Raw genomic sequence first — 20,710 nt, 5'->3', positions numbered from 1 at the left:
TTAATTTCAAAAGCCTTTACAAAAGTCATAACCTATAGACACCCTGTAACAGAAACAGACTGCATTTACAATTGCTGATTCAGACACAAACGCTACTGTGGACAGGTAAACAGCAGTATCTGCAGAAACGAGTTTTGAAGAAGCGCGCTTCAGATTCAATACTTTCAATAGAGAAATGATGGAATTAGACGTGTCTTTTGAGCTTTTTTTTTTTTTTTTTTTCCAGCGGAATCCAATTAAGCAAGGTTGTACATTGAAGCTAACATTCAATAGATGACAAAAATGAAAAATTTGCAGTTACTGCCCTTTACGTGCCCTCGGCAGAGCAGATCAAATCATAAGAATCAAAGAAGAAACACGTTCCGTGGAACAAAGAATGTGCACATCGTCCACCCACCAATGAATGTGACAAGAAGAAGAAAAAGTGACAACACTGGTGTGAATACAGATCCAAGAATGAAATGTACAGTAACAGATCCATATTTCACACTTTTGATTTGAGTCATGTACAGGAAAATGAGTCCTCTGCTTACTGAAGGTTGCAATCTTTTGAACAAACTTCTCTATAATCTAATTAGAAACTTGGGGGATTTCCAGGGATAAAAATACCACATCTGAAGATACGGGGCAAAAAATTTCAAGGATGCTTAAAAACAGCAATGGCATGGATTTCATAATCATATATATATTATGTGAATATATATATATATTTATATATATATATAAAACCGAAAAGATAAACGTGTCTGCAGAAGGTCAGTTACTTGTGTAAATTCTTCTTTTCTGCACATTTTAAAACAGTTCGTAATTTCTAGAAAGGGTTCCATTTAAAATGACCTTCACTTCTCCACCGCAAGAGCCATGCCTTTCCAATTCTGTTGGCAGTTATAGTTTGGAGTTCATGGGTCGATGGTTTCTTCTTTTGCTTAATTGTTTAGCACCAAACCACGGACCTCGAGTTTAGCTGGAAGCTCTTTTTTGTTGTAGTATTAGATATTTCCTATGAGTTCTGGATGCTTTGATGCTCGTCGCAATGGCTTGATAAAACCTGAAAGAATCAAGTCGCTTATTTAGAATCTTGAGACCAATACTGTTTCATGCACGCGTAGACAAATGAATAAGCAGAAGAAATCAACGAGAACCTCCATATTAAAGACTTTAAATGCTGCAACTTTATTTTACTTATTTTTACCATAATATCAAAAATACAACAAAGAATAGGATACCAGCTATTATCAAGTGCGACCCGAACTCAAATTTTTGGGAAGACGAAAATTCTCAATTTGCCAAATGATGATAATTTTGCGGAATGGAACTTCAAATTCTGCCGAATCGCCAGACGAAAAAAAAAATCCCATCAGCGTGGCTTTGGCTACAAAGATTTTAATGTATCCCCATGGTGTAAGTATTCAAGGATTATTCCAGGTTTTTTTTCCAAAAGTCCCTTGTTGTGAAAAGCTGGTTAAATTTTGTGAAAACATCTATTAACTTTTGAGAAATTTATTTCGAGACAAAATTTTTTCTAATACTTGCAATAAAAAAATTTAATAAATATTGTACAAAAGCTGATTTAAAATTTGTTTGAAAAATAATTTTTTAATGATGGATATCGTATATTCCTTTTTTGGACTACAACTATATTCGGTATCTGTTAAATGTTTTCGATTTTTTGTGCAAAAGCATAATATCAAGCAAAAGTAAAATCATAAACGTTAAACAAGCCCAAATTTGCAAAAAATTGCCTTTGCAAGTTTTTTAAAACTTTGTGTAGGTTTAAAACGTTGTTGATTTTACTTTTACTTTTTATAGTGGGACCGGATCGTTAGATAAAAGACTTAGAACTGCCCTTATAGGCTTTAATGTTAGAAAATTTTAATCTGTTCAAAATCAGTCTAAAAATAACAAAGAATCAAGTCAAAGTCGCCAAAAGAGGCGATAATATGTGTTTTTTATTTTGGTAAAAATAATATCGCGCTTAGACAAACACGCTTCCAATCTTTTTTGAACCCTTCTCTTGAGTCTGGTAAACGTTAATTTGAGGTTGTAGAAGAAATTTTTTTTTCATCGTTCATTTCAGACTGAGTATTTTCAACTAATGTAGTAAACTTAGTGATTCCTGATGTTCTTACACCTATTAGCATTTATATGTCTGTTTTTACGATCGCGATTTTTTTTTTTTTGGTAAAGGGTTTGGTTTTACGTTAACGGCCGTTTACAATTCAACATTCCTTGAAAAATGAAGCGTGTCAGGTGACAAACATAATAAACTAAAGTCTGTGTGAGTTCTCACATACAGTATAACTTCAATTTAACGATACATTTCTCTGGTCCGGATTTGACTGCATTTAATGTCTATGCTCCTCGATTTAACGATATTCTTGCTTTAATGATAACTTTTTCCAGTCCCTTGACAATCGTTAAATAGAGGTTGTAATGTACTTCATTTAGTTATAATTGCCTACAGTACACCTAAAATTTTGTAAAAGTTCCTTTTGTTGTATAACTATATCTTAAAAAAAAAAAACATTGAGTGAAATTTTGGTTGTTTTTGTAGAGTATCATAATCTTTTAATTTGTTGTTAATATTACTCATAGCATATAGGGCATTTTACTTTTTGCGTTATGCGCATACTTTTGTAAAAAAAAATGGCTGCGAAATGGGCAAAAGTGGCTATCATTTTTTGTGACTTAGGTAGCCCGTAGCTATTATTCAGAACTCCTACTTAAATAGAAAACTACTACAGATTATATAATATTTTTAACTATTTATATAATAAACGCATTTTGCATGCTAACTTTTCATATTAAATGCAGGCAAAATATAGTAAAAAAAATCTAAATGTGCATATCCACTCCCCCCCCCCCCCTCAAAAAAAAGAGAAGAATGATTGTAACAATTTTACTTTGATAAAATATATCTTCAGAAAAAAAATAATAAAATTATAAAGGCAAAAAGCTATCGATTAAAAAAGTTTTGTTCAAATCGTATTATTATTGCAAAGTTATTAGGGGGACAGACAGACAGATTTAGTTAGGTATACATTTCCCAATTTCATATTCGTTATTTTGAATGCAACATTTTAAAGAGAAATTAAACTTCCTTTGAAACTTTTATTTATTCATATTTTATTATAAAACCGTTGAAACAGTAAGTTGAAAGAGGTAAAAATTATTTAATTCAGTGGATGAAAAGCTTACCTTGTGCTGTGGACAATATATTGTATATGAGTCTTCGTCCATTTGACACCCTGCAAAATAAAATGATTGTAAATTTTACAAACAACAAACAAAAACAGGAACACGAAAAATTTGCTTCTGACAAAAATTCCTTTTGAATAAAATGCGCATGTACGTCACAATTTCTGAAACTAATCTGAACACTTTGTTTAGAGCTTAAAACGATTTTTCAATTAGACCTGGAAACTTAAAACATAAAAATTCGTTGAACGTTGAAATGTTCGAAATTCAATTTTAAATATTTTCAGTTTATAGTATCGTAAATGAATTGTAGTAATGATTTGGTTTTATTGAATTTTTCGGTGAAAGGGTCTTATTAGGTTTTTATATTTAGGTTGTATCTGTGGTTTTCAACTAGTGGTACGCATTCCCTTAGGGGGTATGCAAAAATCTGTAGGGGGTACATTGTTAACTACCAAAAGGTAGATAAAAATATATTGATATTGATATAATTTGGTTAGGATAAAGTTTTTCGGGTGTATCTTAAACGAAGAAACGAGCTTGCTGGAATTGCTTCATCAAGCTGCAGTCAAGTTTGATAAAATGAAAAAAAAAAAAAAAAGCCTCGCGTACTTACTACTACTACTTTTTTCCTCAGACCTTTTTAGCTTTATGTCTGGCTGATAAGAACTTTGTCATTAAACGTCAGTGAATATAAAATAAAATGCTTTGAACCTAAATTACTTGTTTGTAACTAAATTTTAAATTGCATTTTAATAAAACTAAAGTGTTTTTGTTACACATAGCAAATGATACACAAAAAGGAGTAGGTTGAGAACCCTTGTTATAGGCAATGGTTTAACAAAGTACTTGAATTTTAATATATCTCTTTTATAACAGGATATAATTTTCATGAATAAGAAAACTGGTTTGCAGAATTCGAATAAAACATTGAGACATTAACTCTAAGAAAAAGTATGAAACTAGAGAAAATTAACTCATTTCTCACAGGAATACACTATTAACTGATTCTGAAAAGTCGAAATTTTAGTATTTAAAATCATTATTATTATATTAAATCGGCAGCCAATTGATTGATAATCGGCCAATTTGCTTATCAGTGCGTCAGTTACCCTAAACGACTTTACATAAAGTTTTAACGGTTTTGAACAAAAATTAAAATTTTAAACAAAGAATGTACTGAGAAATGATTTGGTTAATGCTAAGAAAGAATAGTAGATAAATAATAAATAAAACACGCACAAAGAGTAAATAAAACACACACGAAGACAAAAAGAAGAAAGGTTTTATGAAAGAAAGAAATGCAATCTCTTGAAAGAAGGGAGACAATTTAGGGAAAAAGTACATCCCTTAATAAATCCTTCAAAGACGTCTGATTTATTAAGATACTTATTGATTATGATGTCAATTCCAAATTTCAGATTCACAGTAAAAAAGTGAGAACGCGTTGAAAAAAAAAAAAGAAAAAAAAAATCAATTTTAAAATGTAATTAAGAGCCTTCACGTTTTAACGTCATCTTGCTACTCCAAAGCGTAAATTTACTGCTTTTCAAATGATGTAATATACAAGGTAAAATCAGAAAAGATATGGTTAATATGCATTTCTAGCTGACTTTATTAACCGTAGAACTTGAATACTTACAATTATCCCGAGCACATAAATAGTGGTAGAGCTCTGGACAATTGTCATAACCACAACTTAAAGAAGCTCCTGGAAATTTACATCTTGAACAAAGCTAAAAAGAGATTAAGAAGAATAAATACATGTAAAACAATGTTTTCAACAAAACTTAGCACAAGACAAAACACCATTACAATAACTCCAAGACGTGCGAAATATACTCGCATTTAATACAAAAAATTAATGTAAAAATGTAAATTGGCTTGATGTTATTAGAAAGGTTACCATTGTAACTGTTAAGGTTACCATAGTAAGGCTGAATCTCAAAACGTCACTTTTCACATTTCTGCAACAGAAGTGACATCAAAGAAAAACTAACTAAAAAAAAAAGTTTTACGTCATGATACTTTTTTTAACTGATTTGTTCTCAAATATTACTACAAGTGATAAACATTTCAACAATGGGTCACTATTGATTATATTGCTTGTACAGTGAAGACTCGATTTACGGGAGGGTTGCATTATTCCAAGAACCCTCGCGTAAGTCGAAATTCCGCGTTATGAAAAAGAGTATTGATACGACTTTTTGATAAACATATACCTTTATTTTCGATACTTGTAAACATTCATCAAACTGTCTTAAACCATTCCTAATTATTCATTACCGATTTCTACACATATCTAAATTTATATCGTGTTTTGCACTTCAAAAGCTTTCTTATTCAATATAAAATACTGTTACGATTGACAAAATCTTTCTTTAATTGTAAGAAATATTCTCTGTCTCTTTCGATCTTCATTAGCTTTGGATGTTTGTAAAATTTTCAAATGGGGAAGAAAAAAAAAACAGAGTTATTTGTGCATGCTAAAAAAGCAAAGTTTAGACTTTTACAGTGAGGAAACTTTGACTTTCAGTGGTACTAAAGGGATGTAAGTCCGGTCATGATATACATACTTAAGCCTCGCGCTTTTCATCCAATAAAAATCTCGTGTTGTGGCCGAGGAGTTCGCATTATCTCTGAGATACGTTACTCGCGTTATAACCATTTCGCGTGAGCCAAAAAGCTTTGTGGAGCAAGTCTACTGTATTTAGTAGCTAATCACGAAGCCGATATTTCGCATCGCGATTCCCTTTCAAACATTTTCGTGTTGCGGGCGAGGAACTCGCGTTAGCTCTAAAATTCGTTACTCGTGAAAAACTCGTGTTATAACTATTTCGAGTAATTAGAACCATGTTGTAGCGCGGTCCACTGTAAACTAACTTTGTGCGAGTTTTGTGGCAAGAAAGATCACTAAATGTAGGTTTTTAATCGATACTTTTCAAATTTGTTAATTCTGTTGCCAGTGTGGGATTTCTCACTTAGGTTCGTATTCCTCAGGGAACGAGCTAAATTTCAGAAACAGCATCTTGATTTTGCTTCTTCATGCCATTTTAAAAATATCAAAAACAGTGATCCAAGACTAAAATTTCGAAATCTGTTCTGTTTATCATTTGAGCGATCAACGTACGCTTGACAGCTTTTAATGGACGGGTAACTCTGTAGAATAAAGCAATGCCATGTTTAACCATAAAATGAAATTGCGTTGAACGATTTGAGTAATTTCAAATCATAATTTGTTTGAATTTTCTTTTAACCACATTATCCTTTGTCCAGGATATTTATGAATATCATTTGAATTTCAGAAACCTATTGCAATGTCTCTCAATTACATCCTTAAATTCAGACACGTCATCAGATTCAATATTGAATAGTATATACTCGTATCGATGTATGAAACTATCATCTAAAGAGCGGAAAAATTTGAAAGGCCAAAAAATATTAGAAGTTCAAAAACATTTTCTAAAGTCTAATAACATAGCCTAGACTTTAAAAACGTCTTCTGACTTTCAAAAAATGCTTTTTGAAATTTTAAATATCATTCTAGGTTCTAAAAAGAACTTTAAGTAGGTTTTCATACCCCTAAAATCAAGATTCTGAAAAGAGAAAAATCCCCCCCCCCCCGTAAAAATGTCGATAGTGCAGAATGCACAATGACTCCTACCTCCTTTGCAGGAATCCTGCTTTTAATCCTAGAAAACTCGCCTTAAATTTGAAAAAGTCGTTGAAATGGGGTGGTTTTCTTCAGTCAAAAGTACTACTTTTAGTCACTGAAGTTGATAGAATGAGCGAAAAAAAAATAACATGGACCCAGAAAATACTTTCATTTTCCCAACAGTTATTTTTTAATTAATTTTTTAAAGGTGTTCGATTTTTCAAACAAGGCGTGGTCTTTATTACGTCACAAATGATGAACTTAGGCGCGTATTCCATTGGCGCACTGAACGTTTACTCTTGCTCTCTACCGCGATTCCACGTTATGATAATCAAGAAGCAAATTTAATATTGCGCTCTACGCTTGTCATCAACCATATCGTTGCCATACATGTGAGTAAAGAAGTGAATTAAATATTACTCTCTGCGCGGATGGCAACAGCGAATGGCAGTTCATCATTTGTGATGTCATGCGCAGATGCGTAGAAAATAAAATTGAGTCTGCGCACTGACTTAAATATTTTTTTAAAAATAGTAAACTTTGTCAAATTATTTAAAAAAACAGTCAAATCCTATGTTTTTAAGCTATGTTTTTAAGCATACTCTTTCAGAAAAACATATTTTCAAAATTTAGGAAACGACACCATTGTCATTTGAAATATGTAGAAAAGTAGAAATTAAAATTTTTCCTCTACTGCAAACCGTTTAGCTTGGGAAATAGTATCAGAAATTTATCAAATCAAATAAGGGATCTGTAAAAGAAGTTCACTCTTAGAGGTGGCACATGATGAAACGTATTTGCTTAGAGACAGCACTGTTTTGGAACGGAACAATACTCTTTCTTTCTTTTTCTTTCTTTCTTTCACACACACAGATTGAGGTTTCTGCTATTCCACTAGGGAAGCTTATACCTCTATTAATCCATAATGTTTTCAGAATTTTGGTTTTTTCAGGACAGTATGAAGACAACACAATAGATGGTGGTGCCATCTATGGACAGTTCGAGAGACAGTTTAGAACCAGGCCAGAAGCCGAATAACTTCCTAGTCTGGCACCCCCAGAGGTATCGTTTCACTTGGAGGACATTGTGACCACGAGCATATTTAACGTCGCCCAGTCACCATTAATGACGACGGTGGGTCTTCGACCTGTGAGGGTCGAACCCGAGACCCTCCGGTCCCGAGTCCAATGCCCTACCGATCAGGCTACCACGGCCCAAACAATACTCTATTCACGGGAAGATAGACTAGATGTAAACAAAGTACGTATTGTACATTTGGCGACCTCAATCACGTGCTTGGTTTGGACAAGAACGAAGTGGTGCAAAGCTGACGATGAATAAGAATCTTATAGGTTAACATTTTTTTTATTCAAGAGAAAATCGTCAAAAGGGGCATGGCTGCACACCTTCTGGAAACCAAACCTCTTTGTTTACTTTTGATTTTGTTTTCTGTGAACAGAGTGCTAGTAAACCAAAATACACTTCAAACTGGAATAGTTGCTTCAAATTGGAAAAGCCTAATTTCTTTTTCCTTCAGTCATGTAACCAAACTGTGGAAGTAGAGAGAACTGGTGACGCCATCTTTCGATGGTTAATCCAATTATCGTATGTATTACAGACTACGATGGACCTTTTAAAAGGGTGCTTTTCGCAAAAAGGTCAAAAATTTCGTGTTTGCTGTCTTTTCAAGACAGCTAAGTGCTTATTTAGGAAGGGAATAAATGAAAAAGCCTTTTGATAAACTTTTGGTGCTTTTTTAATTTGAAAAAAAAAAAAAAAAAAAAGCGCAGGTTCAAGATTTTGCTAAATGACTCCAAAACATGTCTGAAAGGAAGCTACAAAAAAAATTAATGTTAGTTCAAAAAGTCGAAAAGAACCGAAACACTCAGAGAGTTTATATAAAAGTTTATCCCAAGCTAGTAGGTACATGGCACTTACCTTATCGACAGACTTTAAAACGGTCTCCTCCAGGCCTCGTAACCGGTGACCAAATAGATAAACATTTTTGGACCACACGGCACATTCTTCATGCACCCAGAACTCTTTGTTGTCCGTAGGTGCGTCCATAGAGAACTGACTTGGAACTGAAAGGGATGGGTCGCAACCCGACATGTGATTTGACATCTCCTCCAACGGCTTCTGACCCTGAATGGAAGAACAAAAGGTCCATGAGAAATTGGAATGAACGCCACAAAATACATTACTACATTAATTTCCATCGAATCAACGTCCTGAGTAGTCCCTTGTGCCCCTGTGAAGTGACGCTGAAGTTATATTTGCAGAACATCAACTTCAGTGTCCAAAAATTCATGGTTCTGATTTTTTTTTCCCGCTATTGAGAAGCTAAAGATTTTATGTCTGGCTTTTAATTCTATGTTGTGTATTTTGTTCTGTGTTTTGGCCAAGGATAGTTGTATCTGAGCCTGTTGTATTGGAAATAAAAAAAAAATAAACATTACTTGAAAAATTATTGTTTTATATAAAACACAAAAGTGACGACCAGCAACAGGCTCTCCAGCTAGACTGGTCCTAGTCAATTTACAATCCCCAGTGAAGATCAATGGCCCTCTTAAAACTGTCTACTCCTTTGCTCATTACCACCTCTTCCGGTAAGCTGTTCCAAGGTTCCACTACCCTGCTAAAATAATAATTTTTCCTAATATCCATGTTAGCCTGAGATTTAAATAGCTTAAAACAATGACCCCTTGTCCTGTTTTCAGTGCTAAACTTTAGCCCCGTAACATCTTTCGTTTTAATAAATTTAAACAGCTGAATCATGTCCCCTCGGTCTCTTCTTTGCTCAAGACTGTACATTTTTAGCCTTCTAAGCCTGGAATCATAATCTAAGTGGGAAAGTCCACTTATTAGCCTTGTAGCTCGCCTTTGAACCCTTTCCAATACATTAATGTCTTTCTTAAGATAAGGAGACCAAAACTGAACAGCATACTCCAAATGGGGTCTTACCAAACTTCTATATAAGGGCAGAAGAACTTCTTTAGATTTATTTGAAATAGATCTATTGAGTAAACCCAAGCATCTTATTGGGGAAATAAGATGCTTGGTATCAATCTCAATACTTAAATCATAATTAATCTTTTAATCATAATTAATCAACTTTTCATTATATAAACACATTGTCCTTAAGATTCTGTTTCCGCCATCTGGCCCCAGATTCTTTGGTTTTAAGCCATATCGGCAATCTTAGTATGGTATTTTGCGTACACCGTACATGTATGGGCTGTTGTGACCCCTCCCCCAAGGTAATGTAGCTGCTCTAGTGAGCTGGACCATCTTTTATTAAATAGCATTACCAATATGATATCCACGTAAAAATAGGATATATTGTCGCCTCAGAGCAACAGCAAGACATCTGATTCCAGGAGTAACACTAAGATATCCTACTGTTGCTCTGATGCGACGATATGTAAATCCTGATTTTTAGAACCAGGTATTCATTCAATTAGTTCTACTGCATTTCAAATATTTAGATCTTCTAAAATGAAACTAATTTCAAATAAAATACGCATTTCAATAGCATACAACGCAATTTCTCTCTATAAAAGTTGTTGTAAAAACAATTATCGGACATTATTATCACCTCAACTGAAGACCAAATATAACTGGATAGGCTAAATTTAGGCTTTTTGGCCATATGTAGGCCAAATTAACTGGAAATGAAGAAAATCCGCTGAACTATTTCTTTTAAATTCTAGGAAAAGTTTCTTTTGTCTAAATTATGTAATTTAATACATTAAGATAGTATGAAGAAGTTGTTTATTAACTTTCAAAAATTTTATACACGGATTAACAGAAAAGAAGGTGAATAAGGTATCATATGAAATCTATAGGCACTCGTTGGGAAGAGCTGATTAAATTCCACCAATTTAAAACCGCATTCAAAAGGAATCAAAGAATAGAAGACGATTCAAAGAGTCATTATTTATTAAAAAGAGAATCATTTTAAAATTGCTGATCAACTTCTTCGAATTTCGAAAATATTATTGAAGTACAATCAATTGAAATTGAATAAGAAGACCGATGTGCCATTTCCTGAAAAACGGAAGATTATTAGAAAATAATTCAATTTTTTCAATTTCGAAAAAAAAAGTTTTTTCGTTTATAAATGGAGACGAAACCAAGTAAGAATAAAATGTTGAGTGAGGCTAGAAATTTTTTTAAAAACTGCTACAGGCGATAATACTTACGTTAGCTTGTTTAGCTTTTCTGAGAAGAGCTGCCCGGAACATTTGTTCCATGACATCAGATTTTCTCTTCCCGGGAAATCTTCGACCTCCTGGAATTTCAGAACAAGATGAAGAAGGATCTGCCAAATCTTCTCGACTATCTTCCGGTTCCAGATCATCTCCAGGTTCACTGGATTCATTGCCAAAGCCAGACATAGGAGCAGGGGAGGGCGGGGCTGAAAAATTGGACGGCTTTTGATCGCCATTCAGGTAATAGGGACCGAATAAATCTCCAAGCCCTCTATAGTGACTGTTCTTGCAACAAAGGGAACATAACCAGCTTCTGTCTTTTGTAATCGTGTCGTATATGTGCGGTAGACCGTTATTCGAGTTCATGGCCATGTTTTGTCGAATCACACCACTAAACTGCAAAGGTTGCTGCTTGTGCTGCCAGTATTTCATTTCAGAATTCTCATCTTTTGGAGAAGGATTCACCACAGATACTATCAAAGGTTTGTTTCTAATCCCCATAATATGTACATAAGGGCCGTTGATCAAACGTTTTTTAATCACGGGTGGTGGAGGTCCTTCAGGTCCAAAAAATACTTCTTTCTTCCGCCGTCGCCTAGGTGTTCGTTCTTCGCCGGGTGGTTTTGGTTTATTTTTGCTTCCAAATGGTCTACCCCTTTTTTTCTTCATTGGTTGCGGCATCATTTGCCCGAGAACGGGATCATAATATTGACTCTGACTTTGACTCTGCATCGAACTGTTGCTCATTTGACTATTGTCTTGTAACTTAACAGTGCTACCGTCTTTATTAACAGTAAATAATAGAGGACCACGACCCCTATCATCCGGAGGAACATCACTTTGATAGTTTGGAGGTTGATTTGGGGGCATGCTATTATTTAAAGAAGCACTGTCCATAGCATGAGCATCCATCATTGGAGGCTTAATTACAGACATGCTATCTTTGGACCCATAATCAGCACCCATTCCGGAGGGCGGTGGGGGTCCCATGTGGTAATTATGTGAGCCCCAAGGCATATCTTTGTCTGGAGAAGGACCTACCATTTCTCCCATTCCGTTGCTCGGGTGATTTCGCATGGAAAGCATGGCATCAGCTGCGTACATATCCATCGGTATTTCGCCGTTATTTGCAGGATAAGATTGAATACCTCCTCTGCGCCTGCTACCCCCCTTCGACCACGTGTACCTCCTCGAGAAACTCTTGGAGGGCGATGCACTATTTCTGAATTGTACATATCCCACTCAGGAACTATTCCATCCTGATCAAATGTCTTCCTTTTTCTGCCTCTTTTTGGTTTAGGCATGGAAAGACAATCATCTGGGTATGGTTTACTTTGCTGCATTCCCATAAAACCATCTTCCAGCGGGCCCATTTTATTCCATCGGTTAGTAGGACTATAGTACCGTGGCGGTCGCGGAGTATAGCCACCATCCGAGGGGTAAACATCATCACAAGCTTCGGGCTTTCCATTTGTTATTTCGAACTCCGGCAAAGTGGAATTTCTCCTTTCTTCTGGAATCATCATGGGTTTGTTGCGTGGGATATCCATTGAGTTATCCATTAAAGGATCACATTGAAGATCATGTCCAAATACCCTCCGCCTTCCGCGAGGCGACTTTGGCGATTTCCGCCTCAAATCAACAGTGCCATCGGGTTCTGGCAAAGGAGGAACTCCGCCAAGGTGTTGTAAGAAATCTTGAGTGTCTTTGTTCTCAGAATCACTTGACACTGGACCTCCGAGATCATCCCTAATGCCAGGGTTGTCAGGAGGGTGGTTTCCGTTGGTCATTCTGACATCATTTACTGAAAAGTTTTCAAATTCAGGTCTCCTAGGAGGTGGACCTTGCGGTGGGGGAGGCTGCGCTTCTGCGGGGCCAGCCGTGGCAATGGAATTGACAACATGTGGATTCACATCACCATTCACATGAGCTACATGATTGGACGAATCTGCACTTGCTGTGGTCGTCCTTGAATCACTACGAGGTGAGTTACTAGACGTTGAATCTGGTGCTGATGAAAATGTGGAATTAGTTGGAGTAGACATGGCAGTCCTTGGTGGAGTACATAAACGATTTTGGTCAAGATTGTAGTATGTTGGATAGGGAGATCCAGGGTCACTACCCGCTAGCTGCTCAACAGAGAAATATGATGAAGGTCGGCCAGCAACTGACGGGCCAGGAGCTCCACCAGCTCCCTGATTAGCAGCCATCTCATAGTTTGCCCTGGTTATTGGCGATTCAACAGTTTCAGAGTCCAACATAACCATCTTTTGCAATGACTGTAGGGGATCCGAGTTGGCTGGACCCTGATTACCGGAAGGACTGCCACACATAGGTTGGCGTGCTCCTCCTGTGGTTGGCGCAGGGGTAGTAGCACCAGAAGGAGGAGATGGGGTTGTTTTGTGGGGAGGTGGAGGATGCGGAGTCATCGACGGAGGTGGATGATGTTGCTGTTGTTGTGGAGAAGGAGCGGCAGGAGGCGGACTGAAGGGTTGTCCTCCTCCCACGGGAGATCTCGTGTGAGCAGGAAGAGGAGACGGTGTGGTTCTTGGAGAGTGAAGGACACCGGGGCTAGGTATTTGAGACTGGGACCACGAGTGTGGAGAATGTCCGGTGGCCGCCGAGACAATGGGAACTTGGCGATAATGAGGAGTTGCTCCGCCCATGCCCGCATGTGGCGGAGAATGCATGCTAGGAGGGGGCATCATCGGCCTGGGCGACGGCTGACTGTATTGCATGATCTCCGAGCTGCTGTTGCTGCTGTTGTCGCCTCCCCACGCGCTCTTCATCTGCATGGCCCTCGCACTGGAGCTGCTGTACATGGAGGGCCTGCCCCCGTATAAGTCCGGACTGAGCGAAGGATAATGAGAAGCTGGGGCGGAGCCATAGGGGCCCAGCTGATGACTAGAACCGTACGCAGCCAGGCTTCCGTGCATCTGATGTCCCCCATGGGCACCATACTGATGGGCGTGAGCTGGCGGCGAAACAGGATGAGGCCTGTAAGGAGATGGCGGCTGATAGGAAGGGTAACTGTTAGTTTGGCAATGTGAAGCCTGAAAAGAAAACAAATTACTTCGATAAATAAATTAAACATAATTTAATTAACAAAAGAAGAAAGTGATAAAACTTGAATGGTGTAACCAGTCCTCAGATTATAAGGTTTTAACTTAATTAATTTTCCACGTTTCAAAATCGGGTTGGTTTTGATTTACACCGTAATAAAGAGTGACATAAAGTAATAAAAATCCTTCAAAGTAATAAAAAGGAATATTGCAACACTCATTGTTTAGTAAAGAATTTAAGTTTTAGCTGTTGTTTAAATTATGGAAAAATAATTATGAATTCTGTGATGAATAAATGATGCATGCAAATGCCAAAACAAAACAAGAAAAAAATTTGCTCAAAAAATTATTATTTTATTTAATTAAAAAATAATTGAAAATCTTTAATAAAAAGTTTATTTGTGCAGTGCGGTAGTAGCTCATAGGTATAAGATATGAGGCTAAAATTAAAAGTTTAAGAGTTTTTTTTTAATTACCGTTTTAGAGTTTTATTAAATTAAGAGTTTAATTTAATTACCATTTGATTTTCATAAGGACGTTCTGAGTAGTTCATTGCAGAGCCCATGGTGCCTGCAAATGAAAAGCATATCACTTAAAATAGATAAAAATATGAAAGAGATATCACATATGACACAGAAACAAAGACATAAGTTTAAAACTTAGAAAATAGATGGCAGCACTGAAATGTTATCTTTCGGTTTACGCGCAAGAAATTTCCCTTTCATTTTTTTAACGACTTAACTGCTTCGAGTTGCGGTTTGGCCGCATTGTTGCCGAAAATGAGCACATTTTTGATAAATAATTTTGTGTTCAAATCAATTCATAAACTCAAATTGAAAGTGAAAAATAGTTCAAGTACTGCTCTTTTCTTAAATTTATGTTAATTTTTAATTACGAACGTTTCTACTCAATCATCCTCGTTTTATTTACCTCGAATAGTAGTTTTTTGATCAATATTTTACTGGAAAACTATAGCCATTTTCTAAATTCCATTGACTAAAATTACTGTAAACTGAAAAAAAACGGAGAAAAAAAGAAGATAACTGCAGGTAGTAACGGAACGCCAACAAAAGGGCGTAGAAAAACTATGTTGCCCAACCCACTCGGTATTCGGGACAGTCAGAGAAAAGTCCCTTGGCGCGAAGCCCGAACGGTTTTTGAGCGAAGCATTTAAAGGGTTAATAGAAATCTGAAAGAGGGAAGCGAAAAATTTACTGTTTAAGCGAGAAAAAGAAAAGGTAAAAAAAAAAATTCTTCAACTAAGCATCCTCTTATTGAGTTTAAAATAATTTAGTAAGAGGAAGAAAATTTGGGAGTTTTTTTAAAAACTTATTGAGGTAAACACATTAGTAGTGGCCACTTCAAGGTTTGTATTCGAAAAAGTAGGATTCCAGGTTTCCCAATGGATTCAAAAGTGCATCAAACGTCCTCCCGTTGGGAAACCTGGAATTCTACTTTTTTGAATATAAACTTTGAAGTGGCTGCTACACTGAAGCACTGGCCACTACTGGTGTGTTTACCTTGTGCATTTTAAATTTATATTTCAAATCTTCTAAATGCTAATAGAATTATTTCTGTATATAGAAATGAAGAGTTTCTCTAATTCCTAAAACTCTTAATTTCTATTTGTCTATTTAAATTTATTACTTAATTTCATGAACTTTAAAGCCTGAAAAAAAATAACAATAATAAAACTAATAAAAACGAAACCCCAGATAAATCAGCGGAGTTGTGTAAAAAATGTGATGCCCAGCCCACCCGGTATTCGGGAACGTCAGAGAAAGGTCCCTTCGCGAGAAGCCCGAACGGTTTTTGAGCAAAGCAGTAAAGGGGTTAGTAGGAATCTAAAAGAGGGAAGCGAATAAAATTTATTGATCACTTTAAGTGAAAAAAAAAAAAGAAATAAAATGTTTCTTCAACTAAGCATCATTATTGAGTTAAAAATAGTTCATAAGATAGAGAAAATTTGAGAATTATTATTATTATTATTATTTATATATTTTAAATTTATATTTGAAATCTTATTAGTGCCAACTTAAAATTCTTAATTTCTATATTTCTGTTTATCTTCTACTTAATTCTATGGACTTCAAAGCTTGAAAATAAATAAATAATTATTATTAAAGAAAAAAAATCAAAGCATTTTAAAAATAAAAAATCAATCAAGTTAAAATAACATGTAATTTTTTCCTTTCGGAGAGATACTATTTTTATACCATTTTATAGAAATAAAAATATTTTAAAACATGTATTAAGGAGAAAAAAGAACCGGTTCGGCTTTTCAAATTAAATATTACCCATAGTAAAAAAGAAATGCATTGCAAGTTGAAGTTACTCAATTACACATTTGACATACTGAATATGGAATTCTTTAAATTCAAAATTTATTCTACTTACCAAAAAAAAAAAATTTTTTTGTTTAATTTTATTTTATTAATTTACTTTTTCGCTTTAAGCTGGGGGGGGGGGGGTAGCGGTAGTTCGTGAAAATGGAAATATTTGTGTTTTTCTACAAACAATAATTTAAATTAGCCTAAATGGTAAAGTCATTATCATTAAGTGTACATACTACATTTAGAGCTGATTGGCATAATTTTAGCTGACACTAATTCTTAATTTTGCAGTTTTGTTCATTTTAGAGCATTGTTTTATTTGTCTTGCGCGTTATAATTGAACCTCAATAGCACAAAACGCCTTACTCTCCAAAGCGCGAAATGGGAAGATTGGGCGCCGTCAATTGGGTGCCGGGAACACTGGGCTCCGAGTATATTGGGTCCAATGTGCTCGGCGCCCAAAATGCCTGGCGCCCAATGTTCCCCGCGCCCAAATTGCTCGGCACCCAATGTTCTCGGCGCCCAATCTTCCTAGACTGCCAAAACGAGTGAACTCATTACAAGTACAGGAGCACGAACTACAAATAATAGTCAATGTGCATGTAGTTCATTTTGGAAAATGTTTCTGGTAGAAAATCCATGTGACAGGATGCCCAACCTCCCAAAGGCGATGGCGCAACTCCCTCAAACGCTACGGAGCACCCCCAAATGAGATCAAAAACTCTGTCAAATGACCTTTCCCCTCCCCGAAAAATTTCAATGGTGTAGTATAAGCCAAGGACTACCTCTCCTCCCCCAACCCTTCCCATGAGCACCCTGCGTATGACAAAAGCAAATTGATATGGTTCATAAAATTTTTGGCTGTGTGTGGAAAATTTTGGAACACAACTTGTGAAATAGTATTCAATATAAATGTAAATACGAGTCCACAATGCTCTTTCTTTCTTCTTTTTCTCGTAAGTGGTAGATGGCATCTCAACAACCCTTGCGTATCCAGTTGTACAGAAAACATTTTTGAGCAAATTGTGCGTCCATGCAAGAAGTTCGAATCATACATCTACAATCCCTTTACTGTTCATCATTATCCTCTCGCTAAAATTTTGATACTTTAGTTTTTGTTTTGCATCAGTACAAGAGCATTCTTGGCTCAGTCAAAAATTCTTTTTAATTAGCGGTTCAAACCTGCGTTTGAAGAGGATAAGAGCCGAAAATCGTGCATGTCATTTCAGCTTCAGAGTCTCGAGAAAAAGGAACTTTCAAGTGGTAGCCAGCAAAAGCCAGGAGGAAGAAGCTCTCGACATCTTTGTTGGACCTTTTCCTTCGGCCATCTTGGTTCGAAGGAAGCAGTCAGACGACAACTCTACTCTCGAAGGACACAAGAAAGAAAAAGAACGAAGGTATTAGCCTCAGAGGCAGCAGAAGACGACACCATGCGTCCCCTGGTGTAATGGAAAGCCTTTTCCTAGTCCTCCCCCTCCTCTCTCCTTCCCTTTTGGGATCCAAGTGGGTCAGAGGCAGCGAAAGAGTCTTTGCTTGCCCAGAGGCGCACGTGCTCTGGAGATCCCCTCCGAGGTAGCAACAACTCGGATGGTTGCCATGGAGACCGCTTGTGTTTGTACCCCCCGACCATTCCTCTCTCTCTCCTTATCCGTTGGCTTCTTCTTCTTGTTCCATTGCAGGTCGTCGTCGATGATATGAAGGAAGTAGGACGGCGGAACACTTCAGGGTTTGGCTCAGAAGGGAAAGACTACAAATTTCTCGGAAAAGGAAGAAGGTATAGGACACCACCGAAAACAGATATTTATAGGACACAATGCTTCATATACTGCGATACCATCATCTCACATTCATGAGAGCAGAAGTAGGAATTAGCCAAAGTAGTTCATTCAAAATTTACAAAAACTTCTAAATTTAAAGATTATCCAAGAAATCTCAAATTCAACCGCAAAAAATCGAGTAACATATTCCCACATGAGACCGAATTCGTGTTTACCAAAACCTCGTCCTCGAAAGAAACAATGGCAAGTATCCAGAAAATTTGCTGCAAGTTTCATATTTGAATCCCAAATGCATTGCAGAAGACACATATTTAACACAAGATTAACATACATAATTATTATATTTTGGGAGAAAAATAAACCACGCATTTTAGCAATGATATAACATACACATTTCAATGCAAATCCTACTTAGGTTTGCGTCAATTTTTCTAGCACGATTTTTCATTTTTTATGTATCTGATTCAATCTTTATGATCTGTATTAAAGATAACAATATTATAAATGTATTTCTCTATTTTTTGTGAACGTTCAACACAGAATTGTTTTTGCCAAACCTACTGGAGCTAGAACTGGGGATCCTCCTTACCTCAGATAGGTTGATTGCCTAGAAAATTGTTTTACCACCGTGTGAGTGACCAACTGGAACACCATGGCCAAGAAAAGAGAAAGGTCTGATAGAACATTCTTAAGAAGGCCAGGGCCCACAGAGGGCTGTCGTGCCGCCGAAGAAGAACATTTCTCTCTTTTTAAAGACAAAATGCGATAGCTGAGGCTAAATTGTACGATTTCTGCAGTAACTCCAAAGCTAATTTCGGCAACTGTGCCTCGGAAAGGAATTCTGCGGGCAATTTGCAAGCAGCCCCTGCATTTGCCACCCACGAGAAGGAAGTGGAGAACTGATGGAAAGGAGGGCGGTGGAAAGAGTGCCGGGGCAAAATCGCCCGCTAACTGGAAAGAGAAAGAGAGAGAGAGATGCTGGAATCTTAGAGTGGGAAAAGCCTTTTCCGCCACAGTCCGTCCGTCCGCCCCTACTTTGCGACGGAGGCAGGTATTGTGAGCCTGGTGCATGCACACGCATGGATGCATGGATGGATGATGCGGATGGATGAATGCATGGGTGGATGGATGGCCTTGCTTGCTACACATACGATGTCCCAGCGATCGATACATAGGTGAATGGTTAGTGCATGTATGCGAGTGTGTATGGGTGTGCATCTTTTCCCAAAATGATGATGACGTTATTAGAAGGTAATGCGATGTTGGAGCCCGAACCAGGCAAAAATTTACATCACCCGGGCGACGAGTTTTTTTCCCCTACATTTTTATCCCGTCTGACGACAAAGAAGGAACACGATTCGTCAAATAATGTCGGAAGAAATACCGACGGAGATATTGCGTACACCTGACACAGTGTAGCTGAGAGGTTTCTAGGGGAAATTCGTATTCCGTGATCACATTTACGAGCAGGAGAAATTTCTTTCCGATTTTAAAGTTTTTCAGCTACAAGGTATATCGAAAGAGAGAAGAAGAATGTGCTATCTCTTAAAAAGGTATCATGTTGCGAAAATGCTAATTTTACGATGAAGATTATTAACAGGTTGAATGTATATTATTGCTTATTCAATTAAAATGTTACTTTTAGAATCAAAGGGTCAATGAACAGTCAACCTATTTTGTGATATTTAAAACAAATCCGAACTCGCTGTAGTTTTTGTTTTCAGAACTTACTTTTAAAATAAAAAGAAAAACGAAAGAAAAAGAGAGAAAGGAGAAAACAGATTTATGACGAAAACTAACTTATTTGATTTATGTATTCATTTAATATTATCGTTTAACAATTTAGTTTGACTTCGTTTGAATTCGAATAGAATATGCTTCAGTTATTTCAGACAACAGTTTGGATTATTCTTCAGTGCACATTGAAAGAAGTCAAAATAAATTTTGAAAATACCTTAATTTCGAATTCATAAATCCTTACAACATAAATTTATTACGAGAACAGTTGCGCAACATACGACAGGGAATGAGATTCATTAAAATTGGTACAAAACAATGTTGTGTAATTTATTTAAAATTTTGTAAATGTATATATCGTCGCCTCAGAGCAACAGTAAGGCATTAAGTTCCAGAAATAATAGTAAGATATCCTACTGTTGCTCTAAGGCGGCTAAATGAAGTGCAGAATTAACTCGAAAAATTATTGGGTCATCATTTCAAACTTTTCCGGGGTGGGGTGGGGGGGGGGGGCAGAGAATGTTTTCTCATTGCAAAGGCATTTGGTAAACAACAAAAACCACTCTAATTTTTTGTAAACACATTAATTTTTCAAAGGCAGTTAGGAGGGAGGGGGGCAATCGACAACCTTAAATGATAGACCTGTTACGCTTTATTTTTCTTGTCAAAGTGCAATTACAAATAGCCAAAATGGCTGATATTAGCCTAGCCTGCTAGACGTGGTTATGAAAAT

General features: G+C 36.5%; 1 protein-coding gene across 1 annotated transcript in view; it reads right to left on the bottom strand.

The window, feature by feature from the left end:
* Positions 1 to 897: 897 nt before the first annotated feature.
* Positions 898 to 20,710, bottom strand: part of LOC129222511 (AT-rich interactive domain-containing protein 1A-like) — a 66,366-nt gene continuing 46,553 nt past the window's right edge. Inside the window, 7 exon segments of the mRNA XM_054857023.1 lie at positions 898 to 1,048; positions 3,199 to 3,248; positions 4,841 to 4,934; positions 8,792 to 8,998; positions 11,059 to 12,234; positions 12,237 to 14,120; positions 14,647 to 14,699. Coding sequence (XP_054712998.1) covers positions 1,001 to 1,048; positions 3,199 to 3,248; positions 4,841 to 4,934; positions 8,792 to 8,998; positions 11,059 to 12,234; positions 12,237 to 14,120; positions 14,647 to 14,699 — 3,512 coding nt within the window. The 3' untranslated portion in view covers positions 898 to 1,000.

Source organism: Uloborus diversus, chromosome 5, assembly GCF_026930045.1.
Source record: "Uloborus diversus isolate 005 chromosome 5, Udiv.v.3.1, whole genome shotgun sequence".
Lineage (NCBI taxonomy): Eukaryota > Metazoa > Arthropoda > Arachnida > Araneae > Uloboridae > Uloborus > Uloborus diversus.
Note: the sequence above shows the minus strand (reverse complement) of the source record. Positions and strands in the feature narration are given on the sequence as shown.